Source organism: Leucopleurus acutus (assembly GCF_964270905.1).
Source record: "Leucopleurus acutus genome assembly, chromosome: 16".
Taxonomy (NCBI): domain Eukaryota; kingdom Metazoa; phylum Chordata; class Mammalia; order Artiodactyla; family Delphinidae; genus Leucopleurus; species Leucopleurus acutus.
This window is the reverse complement of record NC_139158.1, coordinates 77817709-77834561: the sequence shown is the minus strand read 5'-3', so window position 1 is coordinate 77834561 and position 16853 is coordinate 77817709. Positions and strand designations below refer to the sequence as shown.

General features: G+C 46.2%; 1 protein-coding gene across 1 annotated transcript in view; it reads left to right on the top strand.

Moving 5' to 3' along the window:
- The window catches only part of ATP9A (ATPase phospholipid transporting 9A (putative)), a 132578-nt gene that overhangs the window by 60040 nt on the left and 55685 nt on the right, over nt 1–16853 (top strand). Inside the window, exons 10-13 of the mRNA XM_082857433.1 lie at nt 4037–4113; nt 5638–5798; nt 8175–8317; nt 9300–9412. Coding sequence (XP_082713559.1) covers nt 4037–4113; nt 5638–5798; nt 8175–8317; nt 9300–9412 — 494 coding nt within the window. The remainder of the gene's footprint in view (nt 1–4036; nt 4114–5637; nt 5799–8174; nt 8318–9299; nt 9413–16853) is intronic.

Genomic DNA, 16853 nt, shown 5'->3' with positions numbered 1-16853 from the left:
GTGCACGGGCTTAGTTGCTCTGTGGCATGTGGGATCTTCCCAGACCAGGGCTTGAACCCGTGTCCCCTGCATTGGCAGGTGGATTCTTAACCACTGCGCCACCAGGGAAGCCCCAGCGAGGGTTTAAGCCCTGTGTCATGTTGCACCTGGCAGAGACAGGACTGAAATTCAAGGATACCTGTGACATACCCGTCTCCTTCCCAGGCAGTAATGTGAACAGTGCACACGTCATTTCTTGCAGTCAGGGTAGTGGTTACTTCTGGGTGGGTGGGGTAGGGGTGACTGACGGTTGGTTTGGTTAGGCACTGGTTTTGATAATATTCGATAAGAAATACATGTTTACATGTCTGGTGTTCATTCTGGTAATTTTCTTCTTTCCTTCCTTCCTGCTTTCCTTCTTTCCATGCAGCAGACCTTTATTGAGCACTTATTTATAATAATGCCAAGCTCCATTGCTAGGTCCTAGTGCTGTGGTATACCAGAAGACCCTTGTCTCCACCTTCATGGATTTGTAACTTACTCTAAACTTAATATAAATTGCAGAGGAGATGGGAGGAAGTGGGAGCGAGTTCTCTGGATTTCCTCTGAAACCAGTGAGAAGGAAAGTGATTTAGTGAAAATGTGGGGAATTTGGAAGGTGGAGGGAATGAGTGAAGAGGCTTCTCAGCCTCAATTTCAGAGATTACAGTAATAAGTCTTATTTATCAGACACTTTTTATTTTCCAAGTGTTTTGCTTCTGTTCTCTTGTTTTGGTCTCACAACATTAAATGAGGACAATTAATGGAATGAAGAATTGAGTCTCAGAGAGGTCAAGCGACTTGCCTAAGATCACACAGCCTTGGAGAGATCATCTCCTGGGAGGAGGAGAATGGGAGGCAAATTGGGATCTTGAAGATGGAAAAAAGATTTCAAACAGTTCATCAGAAATGTACTGTGAAGTTAAAATATGCATTTTTCCACTTGTCTGAATTCTTCTCTTTGTGTTTGGCGATGTGGGAAGGGAGAGAGAGTGGCGATTCCTGATCCAGTGGCACTGCTTGCCACGCCCTTCAGTGAACGTGTGTTTTCGAGTGAGTCTGAGGAGCTGGGCAGTTACCATGTCCTTAGCTGGCCTCAGTTTCCCCTGCTTCTCACCAAGTAGATGTCTGACTGCACTCTGCTTCCAATGTAAACTTGGCATTAAGTGCAAGCCGTTTCCTCCTGGGGCTCAACTCCAGGAGCAGCCATCAGGAGTAATCTTAATTATATGAGATTTCGCTTCTCTGTTCCCTTTAGAATCTAACTCCTGTGTCTTGGTCACTCAGCTGTTATCAGTTGGAAATGTAAAGAATTAAAAAGCTTGCCAGGCAATGCTAAGGGTCCAGCTGCGTTGGCTGGCATCAGTCTGTAGAGGATGCAGTTGCCGTGGTAACCCCACACTGTGCTGCTAAGCTGAGGAGTCACTGGGGCGAAGATAGGGAAGGGGGTGGGGGAGACCAGGGAGGTGTTGGCAGAGAAGGAGCCTGGGTATTGTGGATCCCAGTTCTTCTCAGACTCTCCGTGGAGGGGGACCAGTTTCTTGTCCCCCCGGCCCCACCCGTAATCTGTAGCAGATGGATCTGTGACCCTGCTGTGTGTGACCAGCATGCAGGTCACGCCACGTGCGTCTGATAATGCCCAGCTGGTCTGTACCCTGTTCCTTGGGGCTTGTCCCGGATTGCAGGCTCGAACGTCAGAACAGCGTGTAGTTGCTGTCAATGTGTCGAACACTCTTTCTCTGGGGTTCGTGGTTTATCTTGTTGTGGGTGGGGTCAGAGGAGTCACAGTGTAGGTCTGACCCCAGCACCACCCTCTTCTGGAGGGTTCCAAAGGACTTGGGGAGATACCTGACCACAGTAGCCTGGCCGGTGGGAGATCCCAGCCAGCAGGTGGAGAGGATTGCCATGGTGGGCAGGAGGCAGAGGGTGAGAGTGAGGATAAGAGTGGTGAGGGTGAGGGGGGACCGCAGGGGGCACAGCCTAGAAAGAGGGGTCAGCGGTCTGGGGGGTGGAGGGGCATGGGTTGGGAGGTCTTCAGGGGCTACGTGGGGACCGTGATGAGCGGAGAGCAGGGGCCCGGCTAAAGGGAGCGGCCGGGCTCAACATCTGCTGGTGACACAGTGAGGACCGAGCAGTCAGTGGCACCAGGTCTTCTGATTTTCCAGAAGAAGCCGGAAATCCCTATGCTTTATATGAAAGTTTCTGCATTTAAAAGTTGACACCTAATTCAAAACCTGAAGAGCACTGAGCGGACCAAAGCAGTGCAGCTCTGTGCTGCTGCTGTGCTCCCTCGTGGCGGCTGAGGCCAGGGTTCGCCTCTCCTGGAGACAGTTTTGCTTTTGGGCACAGGGGGTGTTGCAGGGAAGGGCATTTCCAGTAGCCTTTGAAGGCGTGGAGATTGCCTGGTGCCAAGTGGGGGATGCTGCCCTTGGGGGCCCCTGATATTAGGACCCTCTCAAACCCTGGATGTTGGGAATTGAGACCGACCCACGTCTGCCCCCGATGAGTGCCACGGCCATGCGGCTGTCCCTACTCGGCCCAGGCTCGGCTCCCACCGTCCGACCATCTGCTGGGGGGATGGGCTTGCGCTCGCGGGAGCTGCCAGCTGCCCAGGAGTGGGCAGGCGCCCTCCCCGGCCCGCCATCTGCCGAGTGCCTCTCTGGAAGGGAATTGCACTGTGCAGAACGCTGTGTGCATCAAGTCGTGGGGGACCTCAGTCTCCCGCCAGGAGACACAGCCCCAGCGCTTCGTCTGGGGTTGGGCTCTTTTACCGACTTTGTTTAAACCTCTTTGGTGTTCCAGGAGTGAGGGGCCAGCAGGGAGAAGGTTAGGGCTTTTCTTTATCCAGCAGAGAGACCAGATTTTTTGTATTCCTGGGGTCTTTCCTGAGAGCTTGGCAGGGCTGCCCCTTCTCATGTTTCAAGTCTCAGCTCATTTGTCCTCAACTCAGAGACAGCGTCCCTGGCCGCCCAGCACATGCCGGCAGCCTCCCCAGTCCCCTCCTGTCTGTCCTCTGCTCGTTTCATCGTGGTACCCACCTCTCTCCGTGGTTACCGGTGTCCTGCTTTCCTTCTTGACTGTCCGTCTTCCCCTCTGTGTGGAGTGTTTTCCTGGCACACACTGGAAAGGGGAGACAAATGTAAATTTTTGATAGATACTGCCAATTTTCCTTCCAAAATAGGCTATTCCAATTGACACCTCAGCCAACAGCGTACATGACAGAGTCCATTCCCCCACCTCTTGGCTAACACGGAATGTTCTCAATCTTTTGCATTTTTATTAATAGGATGGGAGTAAAAATGATTTATTTGGCATTTCTTTGGTTTTTCACTAGATGAAGCATCTTTTCTAATGTTAATTGGTCATTTGTGTTTCTTCTATGAATTGTTTACAAGAATTGATATCTGTTATTTTTAATGATGCTGGGGGGAATGGAAAAGAGGGGGTGGGGAAGTTCTCAGGAAAGAATTGTCATCTTGGACAGACATCCCCCAGATGTTCTAGTTACACACCGAATCCGAAAGGAATCAGACTCCCTGGGAAGAACGTGCTCTAATAAGAGGGGTGTGTTCATAAGTTTCCGTAATTGTTTATGAAGTTCCAGGCACCTCTGGAAGTCTCTACCACCTTTCCTGCTATCGGAGGCTGCCGGACCCCACAAGCCAGCGCTGACCAGTGGAACTTTTAGCAGTAGGGGGAATGTCCTGTATCTTCACTGCCCTGTATGGCCGCCACTGGCCTTATATGGCTGTTGAACCTGAAATGTGGCTAGTGAAAATGGGGGACTGTATTTTATTTCATTTTAATTGTATGTAAATGTGAATGGCCACATGTGGCTAGGGGCTTTCCTGCCCTCAGCGCGGACATAGGTCTCGGTTGGCCCCGATGTAAACTTTGCAGCATCTCACTGTGTGGATACTGGTTTGAGAAAATCTCCTCCTCCAGCGGGTAGGACTCTTCTGTCTGTAAGCCTGCCTGTCTGTACTCACATGTCTTTGGGTCGTTTTTCTCACCTTAGGTACTATTGTGGGTGTTGTTCTTTACACGGGCAGAGAACTCCGGAGTGTCATGAATACCTCAAATCCTCGAAGTAAGGTGCGTACAGAGTCACAGGATGTGTTTCCTTGCCAGAACTTTCTGACCTGATGTAGTTTGATGATTGGTGTTGGTGGGGTGAGAAGCTAGATTTAAAAACAGGAACCCCTGACAGTGTGACTTCATTTATACAGACTATCTTTTCACGTCCGTGTATGTGCAGAGGTACGTGTGTATATATAGATACATACGCACAGTACATGAATATGTGTTCGTATGTACAGGCAGCCTTTGGAGAGGTGATGGTTCTATTCCAGACCACCATGTAAAGTGCGTATCACAACAAAGCAAGTTACACGAATTTTTCGGTTTCCCAGTACGTTTAAAAGTTATGTTTACACTATCCTGTAGTCTGTTAAGTGTGCAGTAAAAGCATTATGTCAAAAAAACCAATGTACATACCTTATTTAAAAATACTTTATTGCTAAAAAATACTAACTTACCCTCTGGCAGCACAGGGTTGCCACACACCTTCAATTTGTAAAAAACCTCAGTATCTGCTAAGCTCACGGCAGTTAAACAAGGACTGCTTGTAAATGAATATATAACGTTTTAAAAGCTTTTAAAATGAACTGATGAGTCCTTACTGTTGGCCACGTCATGTGCGGCATCCTTCACTGCACCTCATTTAATCCTTACGCCAGCCTGTGAGCACAGGTGCTCTGCAGCCTCATCTTATAGAGGAGAAATGGCCTGGAGAAGGACCATGCTCTGGCCAAGCTGTGTAGACCTGGCTTCAAACCCACGCTGAGCTGCTGTGGCAGGGCAAGCGGAGTCAGCTCTGCGGTCTGCCTGATGGCCCCGTTACTGCTCCCTTCCCACCGGCACCCTCCCTCCCAGCTCCACCCCTCCCCCAGTTTCTTAGAGTCAGAATATTGCAGAGTGGTCTTCTTTGTCAATACTGTGAACAGATGCCAGTCATTTCACCCTGCCATTACAACCCCCATGACGACCTTCGTTATTACAACTATAAGTGTCACCTATTCGATGTTTTAGCTGTATCCGGGGCCATGTTTCTGCGAAGTGATGGGTTTCATGTGCTGGTTCCATTTTTAAAGAATATACATTAAAATAAGTATGTAGTCATTAAAATACTAACGTTCACGAGTGCAGCACCTAAAAATCAGGGGCCACCAGTGGTGTGTGCCCTGAATTTCCAGGCCATAGGGAATTAGTGCGTGGTGCGCTGCGCAGAGTTGTAGGACTGAGTCATCTTACAGGTTGCTGTGTAGGATGGTAGAGGCCACGCAGTGCACAGCATCGCTGAAGGCAGCAGTAACCCACTTATGTGATTCCAAGGCTAAATCTAAATTCATTAAGAAAAAATCGAAATCGGATTCATTGAAGTCCCTTGGATGTCTGTTAGCCTGTGGAGCCCAGCGTTCTCACCCAAAGATGTGGGGATCCATGGAGCCCACGGTCTTGCCCGAGGTAGAGGTGTTCACGGGGGAAGGACCCGTTCTCCGGGCGGGCTGTGGGTTGCACCAGCGAATCACAAGCTTCGCCCTGTGCGCTGTCCCACAGATTGGCCTGTTTGACCTGGAAGTGAACTGTCTAACAAAGATCCTCTTCGGAGCTTTGGTGGTGGTGTCTCTGGTCATGGTCGCCCTCCAGCACTTCGCCGGACGTTGGTACCTACAGATCATCCGCTTCCTCCTTTTGTTTTCCAACATCATTCCCATCAGGTAAGCAGAGAACAAGCTTGTGTTTAAGTGCTGCGACCTTTGCTTCTCTCTCTTCATCCAAAGGTCATGGTTTTGCGGTTTTGAGAAGGAGCTGGGCCCTTTTGTAGAGTGATGACCAAGGACAGGCAGGGTCAGGAGTGTAGGCGGCGCTCTGGCTGGAGCACTGGATGGGCACATTCCTCCCTGAACCATCCTTTCTGGAATTACTCTCTGCTCAAAAGATCTGGCCTTGCCCAGTCTCAGTGTACACGGGACATGCCATTTAGATTTCATCTGATTTACCAGCCCCAGGAGGTTGGTGGTGACTGGTGGGAATGCTGTGTTGGGAAGGATTCTGAGCCTGAGTCAGGACTCACGGGGCTTGATTAGCAGTGGAAGCTTGGTGGCACATGCCAGACAATTGTTCACCTACCTCATTTGAAGGCTGGATAAATGGTTAAAAATATATATATATATATATATATACACACACATATATATATATAAAATAAAGTAATAGAGGTCATAGTAGAAAAAAAATTCACAGTAGCCAAAGAATAAAATAAAAATCATCTCTAATCTCACAACTAAGTGATAATTGCTGTTAATGTTTTGGGATATATGTTTTCTAGACGGCTTTCTATTTTAGAACAAGGAGAATTTGCTCTACATAAAAATCCACTCCCACCCACCACTTTTTTTTTCCTAACAAAAGGATGTGTTGCAGATAACTTTCCACATCAAATATACTTGCACACCGTCATTTATTAGAACTGCTGTAGTATGTATTCTATGCCTGATAATTTATTTAGACCCGTATTGTTGGATGCTTGTTTCTACTTTTTCCCCATAATAAATGATCAGTAAATAATTATAAAATAAGCCATATCTTTTTCCCTCAGACTTCTAGTGCTTATAATCTCTCTCTTACACTTGATCTATTGCCCTGTATTTTGTCTTGCTCTTTTGTGTATTTACATCATCCCAGCTAGACTTTGTCTTTTTCCGAAGGCAGAGATTGTAGTTTTGGTACAACAATGTGACTAGAAGAAGGAGATTGAACCCCAAGCTAGTGTGCTCTGGATGATGGTTTCAAAGAATAAATAAGTCTAATTTACTGCTAACAAAAGAGTGTTTGTGCCGTAATGTTGTGTATAATTGTAGTCTTTAGAGTTCTGTCTACAACATGACTGAAAATCGGTGCATTGAATCTGCATATGGGCCAGGGCTAGCCAGTGAAATAGTTAGCAATTTAATCAGTTTATAGGATTATGAATGAATTTGAAGATTTCTTTTTATTGTTTGCAATGAAATATTTAAAAATGAGTATAACACAGGGACTTCCCTGGTGGCGCAGTGGTTAAGAATCCGCCTGCCAATGCAGGGGACACAGGTTCGATCCCTAGACCGGGAAGATTCCACATGCCATGGAGCAACTAAGCCCGTGCGCCGCAACTACTGAGCCTGCGCTGTAGAGTCCGCGTGCCACAACTACTGAAGCCCACGTGCCTAGAGCCCGTGCTCTGCAACAAGAGAAGCCACCGCAATGAGAAGCGAGCGCGCCACAGCTAAGAATAGCCCCTGCTCACCACGACTACAGAAAGCCCGTGTGCATCAAGGAAGACCCAACACAGCCAAAAATAAATAAATTAATTAATTAAAAAAATGAGTATAGGACATAAAAAGGAATATTATTCAGCCTTAAAAAGGAAGGAAAAAAAAAAGGAAGGGAATTCTGACACATGCTGCAACATGGATGAACCCTGAAAACATTATGCTAAGTGAAATAAGCCAGACACAAAAGAACAGATCATGTGTGACTCCACAGTATGAGACCCCCAGAGCAGTCAAATTCGTAGAGACAGAGAGTAGAATGGTGCTTGCTGGGGGCTGGAGAAGGGGAAATGGGGAACTGCTGTTTAATGGGTGTAAAATTTCAGTGTAGGAAGATGAAAAAGTCCTGGAGATGGATGGTGATTATGGTCCCATAACGATGTGAATGTACTAGATATCATTGAACTGTACGCTTAAGATGCTTTAAATGGTAAATTTGATGTTATGTATATTTTACCGCAATGTAAAACATGAATAAAGTATCAAAAATACATTCGCTCAGAGGACTACTATTTTTTCTTTTTTTAAGTAAGGCTAAAACAACTACCTTTTCGATATTTTAAAAGTATCTTAAATTTTTATATTTTATTTTGGTCCGTAACAGAATCGCTTCATGGAAATTTGATAGTGGTGTTGAATCTGTGGATTCAGCCCCAGCAGTGTGCTTCTGCAGGGGGTGATTCCAGATGTTATGGCACAAACGATGTGCATTTAGAGTCCTTGTTGAGATACAGGCAGTCTTACGTTTATCCTGTTAACCTGTGTGCTCTGGTTCTCTGACAGTCTGCGTGTGAACCTGGACATGGGCAAGATCGTGTACAGCTGGGTGATTCGCAGGGACTCGAAAATCCCCGGGACCGTGGTTCGCTCCAGCACGATTCCCGAGCAGCTGGGGAGGATCTCCTACCTACTCACAGATAAGACCGGTGAGTTTCCTGTGGCCCTCTCAGGATTCAAGGTCGAAGAAGGTGCTTGGAATCTCTTTCTGGAGGTGTTAGAGATGCATGCTACTGCACTTTTATTTTCTTCATCTTTTGATGATGACAGACTATTTGGTGATGATGATGATGATGATAGCAGCACAGCCTTACCTCCTGCTAATTATGTACAAAAGCACCATTCTGGGTATTTATAGTCACTTACTTAATCCTCCCCCGGTGTTGTGAGTTCGGGGTATTAAGTGACTTGGTGGTTAAGTGACTTGTCCGGAGCACATAGTGGCGGAAGCAGGCTTTGAACTCAGACAGTCTGGCTTCAAGTCCTGACCTTGAAACCACACCTCAAAATACTGCTCCACAGTTTAACATCTGTCAAGTTACGAGGTTGTCGTAGTGGTTGAGAGCAAGTGCGGAGCGGGGAGACCTGGGTGTTAGCTTCCTCTCTACCGTTCAGTGAGCGTGGGATAAAAGGGAATCTATTGCAAAGATTCGGGAAATCAGAGCAAAACTAGGTTTCAGGAAGAAGAAGAACCAGGAAAGTTCTGGCTGTGTCAGCATCAGGACCCCTGGGATGGTCTCCTGACTTGACTCGACTCATCCTCTGTCGATATGCCCGTCTGCTCGAGGTTTAGATTCCTTCAAGATAGAATCTGATTGGCCTCATGTATGTCACGTGCTGCCCTCTTGGCCAATGGAATGAGTCAGGCACCCTGATTGACGCTTCCTCTGGACCATGCCAGGGAATGAGGGTGATAATTGCCCCTGGAAACCTGGGGTTCTATTTTCAGAAGAAATTCTGGGATTCCAGGCTGACAGAATAGCACAGGTGTCTCATCCAGCAGGAGCAGTGCTGAAACCAGTCTGTGACATATAGTAAACTCTCAAAAAAGAAGCCAAATAGCTACCATTACTGTTAATAATAATAAGAGCTCCAGGCTGTAGGCAGTTACTGATCTGTCTTGTGTTTCAGGAACTCTTACCCAGAATGAGATGGTTTTCAAACGGCTCCATCTAGGCACCGTGGCCTATGGCCTCGACTCAATGGATGAAGTACAAAGCCACATTTTTAGTATTTACACCCAGGTAAAGCCTTCTGTTTTGATATCCAAACAATTTTTACGTTTATTAACACCTATATTGAGAAGAATTCATAATACCATATGATTCACTCATTAAAAGTGTACAGTTTGGTGTTTTTTTGTATACTCAGAGTTGTGTAACCATCACCACAGTCAATTTCATCTTCATCACCCCAAAAGGAAGCCCTGTACCCATGGACAGTCAGTCACTCCTCACTTCCCCCAACCCCACCTTTCCTTCCAAACCCCTGGCAACCACTAATGCTTCACGTTTTGAATAGAGGTTTTTGCCCCATCTTCCTCATCCCCAGGGTTAATCTACTGCAATACTAATGGATACTGGGGAAAACATAAGAAAAAATTATTTGCTAGTAACTGGTGCCAGAAAGAACTTTGAGAACCTGATGGTTGGTTTTCCTTCAGGTTTACAAACATGCTTACTTTTTCCTTTTCCCCCGTTATGAGCCAAAACAGCATAATTAATGGGCTGCTTGTGACATAATCACGGTATAACCGATCAGCTTTAGTTCCTCATCTCTTTCCAACTCAGCAGTCTCATGGAAGAAATTATCAGAGATGATGGTCAACTTATCTGTTCCTGATTTTCCCCCCACTACAAGGTTTTTCAAAACCGGGTCATTTGTTTTTTAGAGAAAGGTATTACTTGTAAGTGTCCTAAGAGTCCTGAGAAATTAGACCAGCGGGTCCCCCACCTTGGCTGCTCATCAGAATTACTGGCGATGTTTTAAAAACAGAGTAAAAACAAAACAAAAGACATTAACTTGGGTCTGCTATCCTAGAGATTCTGACTCATTAAGAGGACAGGAGAGTCTGGGCTCCTGTGTTTTAAAAGAAAGATGACAGTGGGCTTCCCTGGTGGCGCAGTGGTTGAGAGTCCGCCTGCCGATGCAGGGGACACGGGTTCGTGCCCCGGTCCGGGAAGATCCCACATGCCGCGGAGCGGCTGGGCCCGGAGCCTGTGCTCTGCAGTGGGAGAGGCCACAGCAGTGAGAGGCACGCACACCGCAAAAAAACAAAAAAAGAAAGATGACAAAACAAACAAATCCCTTGGTAATTCTGAGACATACCCAGGGCTAAGATGGACTGCATTAGACCAGCTACATGTCATGACACTTGTTTGGGGGCAATAGAATAAAAAGGCCATGTTTTGCTTAAATTTGTCCAAATAGATAATGATTCCATAGTCAGAAGGCCAATTAAAAATGTATTCTTGTGTAAGAGTTAGAGGTGGACTCTCTAAATGCTTTGTGACACAATTATAGTCTCAACATTTAATTTTCCGGAATGTTCGCTAGCCTGCACACCTGGATTTCCGGGCTATCTCCTGAAAATGGCAGGGCAGGGGATAGTGTGGAAGTGGGGGTGGATTTTAAGTGGAGAACAGTTTGTTTGATCCATGTCACGTCATCACCTGCTACCAGCCACGAAGCCCTTGTCATTCATTCTTCTAGGCTCCCTGTGTGGGCATCGTGGCTTGTCCCCAAATGGTCCATTGTCCTTCTTCAGAGGTGGACTTTAAGACTCTTATAAAATCACAAGGACTTGGTTGGACTGAGAGGAAAAGCCACAGTCAGCCCCTGGTTCCTTTCTCTCTCTCTGACCCGTCTTCCTCTGTGAGGTGACGTGGTGTCCGTGCTGGGCTCTGTGTGCCACTCTCTAGGGGGTTCCAGTCTTATCCAGCTTCTGTCACCTTATCGAAGCTGATGCCTCCCACGTCTGTGTGGTCAGCCCGACCAGGAGCTTCACCCTGGAATACACCTGCGTACTTGGCATCACCGCTTGTGGGTCACGAGGACGGTGCACCCACCATCCCGACATTTTTCCTGTACACTTGCTTCTCTAAGCTGTTCTTGTTTTAGTAAGCACCACTCCCGTTTACCCTGTTAGCTCCGTCCAGGGATTTGGGAAGTGCCCCTGCTTCCTGCCCCGTGACCGCCTGCCTTCAGTCGTGGCCCTGCTCCCCCCAGATCACCTGTTTGGCCTTTCGTCTTCATCCCCTCTCGCTCTCTAGACAGGAACTACACTCTCCCTTGCCTGCCTGTCTGCAGTGACCCCCCTGCAGGCTTTCCCTGTTTCCCTTCTGGGAGCACAGGATCGCCCTCGTACTGGCAGCTCCCTCGCAGGGTCTGAGGCTTCCACGTGGTCCAGCAAGGCCTGCATCCCCTGCTGCCACCTCTCCCGCTGTTCACTCTCTCCTCCCCTCACCCCGTTAGGCCACTGCCTGCAGCATTCAGGGCACAGTGAGCAGCCTCGTTTCTGTGTCTTGGAATATTCTTCCCTCTGAACCGTCGGTCCCAGTGCCTCCCGGGCCCCTCTTGAGGGGCCAGTGTGTGGACCGTTATGCTTCTCAGCACCTGGCTGAACCCCGCCTGCCTCTCAGCCCTGTCTCAGTGGTGCTGGCTGCCGACGGTCACGTTACACAGCTTCGTAGCCCTTGGGGTGCACCCCGGCAGGAGGCACACCCCTGTCTATGCTGGGGGTATTTTTAAATTTTTTAATTTTTAATTTTTTTTTGCGGTACGCGGGCCTCTCACTGTTGTGGCCTCTCCCGTCGCAGAGCACGGGCTCCGGACGTGCAGGCTCAGCGGCCATGGCTCACGGGCCCAGCCGCTCCGCAGCATGTGGGATCTTCCCAGACCGAGGCACGAACCTGTGTCCCCCGCATCAGCAGGCGGACTCTCAACCACTGCGCCCCCAGGGAAGCCCACTGCTGGTGGTATTTTTAAGAGCTTGTGGTATTGACAGAAGCCGTCCTTTCTCAGGATATTTGTGTAGTTCAGCTTTTGTAGCCCATTTTTGGTTTAGCACAGATAACACTGTGTAAAGTCTTAAAAGTTCTTACCATGAACTCCTTTTTTTTTTTAGTTCTTATTTATTTATTTAATTTTTGGCTGCTTTGGGTCTTTGTTGCTGCGCACGGGCTTTCTCTAGTTGTGGCGAGCCGGGGCTACTCTCCGTTGTGGTGCGCGGGTTTCTCATTGCGGTGCCTTTTCTTGCTGCAGAGCACTGGCTCTAGGCTTGCGGGCTTCGGTAGTTGTGGCATGCAGGCTCAGTAGTTGTGGCGCATCGGCTTAGTTGCTCTGCGGCATGTGGGATCTTCCCTGACCAGGGATCGAACCAGTGTCCCCTGCATTGGCAGGCAGATTCTTAACCACTGTGCCCCTAGGGAAGTCCTTAACATGGACTCTTAACTCATCACCCTTCCTCAGCGGAAGCTCGTAAATTGATTTGCCCGTCCCGGCCTTGGGTTTAAAGTAGCTGAGTGTGATGGGGAAAGACCGAGGCTGGTGTGCACACTCCACCCCCTGAGGCCACGTGCATCCTCCTCTCGGGATATCGAAAAGCCCTGTGGTAAACACGTGACTACTTTTGTGATGGCAAGTACGAAGGCTCTCCTGTGGTTTTTAAACAGCTTTATTGAGGTATAACATACCTACCATAAGATTCAGCCATGTTAACTGTAGTATTCAGTGATTTTTTTTAGGTAAATTTACAAAGTTGTGGAACCATCCCCACAATCCAGTGTTAGACCACCACCCCAGATGATTCTCCCGAGCCCATTGCAGCCATTCATCTGACTTTTAGAGTTTAATAATAGGATGTTATAACAGTGTCTCCTAAGGTGGAGTATTTGGAACTCCTGGCTCAGATCGCTAGGGACAGAGACAGAATCTCTAGGAGTGGTGCGTGGACCTACAGTTTTAACAAGTGAACCAGGTGATTCCAAAGTAAAACAGAGTTTGAGAATAGCTACTGCACATCTGAGGTTCGTCCTTGTTTTTCAGAATGTCAGTGTCTAAATTTGTGGACTCCAAAACAGAGTTTGCCAGGAGACCCGGTGAGGTGCAGGAGGAAAAGATTAGAATGTCTATTCACATTTCATTTTCATCTTCAAAATTACAGCAAAATTTAAACTTTACTAATAGCTTTAAGATTGACCCTGGGACCCCCACTCCATATATCAGATGAACTTTTATCAGGCACAGCCCTTGAGGTGTCCTGCGAAAGGAGTTGGAATTCTACGATTGTTTATTTTCAGAACATTGAAATTCAGATTGTCTTTTATGAGTGTCCAGGTGACTGGTTTTAGGGATGTTATTTAACTAAAGTAATCTCGTAAAGAGGAAAGAGGGCAGGTGGCTTTACAAGATTCCTGCAGGGAAACTCCAGACGATCAATACAAGCCCAAGTAAACCACAAGGAAATGGCCAACACATCATGAGATAAACCCATGACAGGCTAAGGAGATGTGATGATTTTTCCTCTGCCTTATTCATTTACTTATTGGCACCTTTAAAAAACTGAGAGAGAATTCACAAACCATAACATTTACCCATTAAGTGTCCATGTCAGCGTTTTTTAGTATATTCTCAACATGGTGCAATCGTCACTGCTATCTCATTTCAGAATGTTTTCACCAACCCAAAGAGGGACCCCCGATCTCTTACGACTCCCACCCCTACCCCAGCCCCTGGCAACCACCTGTCTACTATTTGTGTCTGTGGTTTGCCTGTTCTGGACATTTCAGATGAAGGGGATCAATCAGCACCTTTTGCACCTGGCTTATTTCACGTGGCGTGGCATCCCCAAGGTTGCAGCACGTGTCAGCACTTCATGCCCCGTATGACAGATATGACAGTTTGAATCTATAATTTTAAATAAGTTACATAATTATAATTTAAAATTTATAATTCTCAGTGCCCCTTACCCTGAGTATATGTTATTTTGAGGTATCAGCTAATTCTGTGAAATATGCTGTTTTCATTTTTATCATACCATTTTAGAATTTTTTTGTTGTTTCATAATGCACAATACAATATTTATACAATTTAAATATACACGTGTGGAAGGTACTTAAATTTTTTCTCAACACGTTCAAAGTATTTTGAGACAAATATTCTTTATTACCTGGAATATGTAGTCATCTATTTTATTTTACTCCCCTCAGCAAGTGGAAATATTTTTAACTTTTATTAATATATGTATCTGAACAAAAGTGGATGAGTGTGGGCAGTGGGGGGCTCGTGGTGTGCTGTGTCAGAGAAGCCCAAGACCAAGAGCGCTCTTCAAGGCTGTTTTGTACATGTGGATTCTTATTTTTCAAAAAAACATAATTCACATTATTTCATGTATTTTGATCTGTGAACTGTGATTTTTCACTTACCGTTTTGTCTCTGATATTGTTTTAGTATTTGTTAGAGTTGGAATTTACTGAGCATTTTTTTCCTCTTCTTTTTAATGAGTATGTTGGTGAATGTGTGAGTTTGCGGTTTACTTTCCTGCACAAGATATATACACACAGGATGCATCCGGTTGGCAGTGCTTGCTGTGTCCCAGGTAGTGTCCCTCTTGCTTTCTGCATCCATAGGAAACAGAGAAGGTTACGTTTTCTTGAGGAAGAATTTTTTGTGTTGTGTTTTTCTCTGGGACACAGAGCTTACTTTGTTTTTTACTGATTTAAAAAATTCCTAATACTTTCTTAGGGTACATTTTTTTTTTCCTGCAGAAAAAATAAACAACATGGATAAGTACAAATAACACACACTGAAATCGCCTGTGTTCACATCACTCAGTGATAGCCAGTGTTAACACCTGGGTGTGTAAAATGCCAGGCTGTGTCTCTGCCTTTGTGTCTGTGGAGATGTGTACTTTGTCTCTCTCTCTCTCTCTCTTCCTTTTTTTCTTTTCAACAAGAAGGCATCATATTTTTGTAATTCTTTTGAACTAGAGTTGAGCATCAAAACTGTAAAGTTTAAAACTATGTATATATGCCTGGGCCCTACTCTATTCTTTAAGTGTCAGGGGCCCAAGCATATATATATATATATATATATATATACTTCTTAAAATCTTTACTGGTTATTCAGAGAGGCATTTCTGGTTAAGAACCACTGTTGGAACAACACTGTCCAGCTTCTTTCTTTTCACATGTGTCATGATTATGATCCTTTTTAATGGTTTTATAATAGGGCCAGGACTAGGTAGGGTTAAGGAGAGTGAGGCATGCACCCAGGGAGCAAAACTTATCGAGATGGCAAGAAAACGCCGTCATCAAGACAAATCATACTGTAATGCAGTACTTAAAAAACTCAAAATTCATGCGAAAAATCCAAATGTTAAATTGACAGTATCCAATTCAGCATTCGCACAGTTTGGCCTCACCATCCTAACCCCGGTTTTACGGTGGCAGTGGCTTCATGTCCGGTTCTCAGCCTTGGCATATTGACATCTGGGCTGGATAATTTTTTGCTGTGGGGACCACCCTGTGCACTGTAGGGTGTTCAGCAGCATCCTTGCCCTCTACCATCTCGATGCCTGTAGCACACTCCCCCGGCACCTGCTTTGTCACACCCTTGAGTATCTCCAGACGCTGCCCAGTGGGGGGCAAAGTCGCCGAGTTGAGAACCCCTGTGTAATACATGGTTCAGTTTCAACGAATTGAAATCTGTTGCCTCTGTCGTGCGGAAAGCTGTGTACTGTTAAGCAGTAAACGTTGTGCTGTGTTTATGCAGTCACTTAGCGTGTAAGACAGTTGATTCACTTGGAAGTGGTAGCTCTAAGCCTGTCTCTGTGGAGGTGGACCTTTGAGGTTAATGAGTTACCAGCTCTGAGCTCAATTTGGGGAGTGAAGGGGGCCTATGGAAACAGGAATTCCTTCTCTTCAATAGTGTATTTTTACCAGTTGCAACCCATCCATCGTATCTGGTAACATTATGAGTGTTCGTAAGGGGTGATGTTTTCATTGCATTTGGAAAGAAAATTGATATTCATGGTGACTCGGCATTTAATTTCTGTATTACTGTTTCCTGAAATACAGGCTGGAGTTCTCATTGGGAAGTGTCCCTGCCATGGATTATTAATGAGAAATGGAGGCCTGTTTTTTTCACTGAATCTCCATATCTCATTTGTTGGCTGGGCTGCCCTAGGATGACCAAAACATCACAAGGTGCGAGATAGCCACCGAAGGGCCCAAGTCAGAGGCCTTTGTATACGGAGATCTTGATTCTTCACCCAACTTCTGACCTCACATGGGGCTATTTTGCCCTCCCTCCTTAAGAGGGCCAGTGGTTCCCCCCCAGGGAAAAAAGAGTTGTAACCTGTCTCTGTGGATACCACATCTGTTTTTATTTTCCCCTGGTATTTTTTAAGTAAGAAGAAATGTGTGTAGGTTAAAGGGCCTATGGGGAGGAGGCTAGAGATAAACACTGTACAATGTGAAACTCTTCCATATGGGGAATGTGAGGATGTTTGAGGACTGGGCCTCAATACGAATACTAGCTGAGCTCCTGGTAATTACCAGTGCCTTCATGATATATGTGGATTGCCATTTGGTGTGTGGACAAGCCTTTTATTTGCAAATTAAAAGAGAATTTCAGAATCAATGGTTATGACCCCTCTTCCCTGAAACAGTAGGAAAGTGGGAT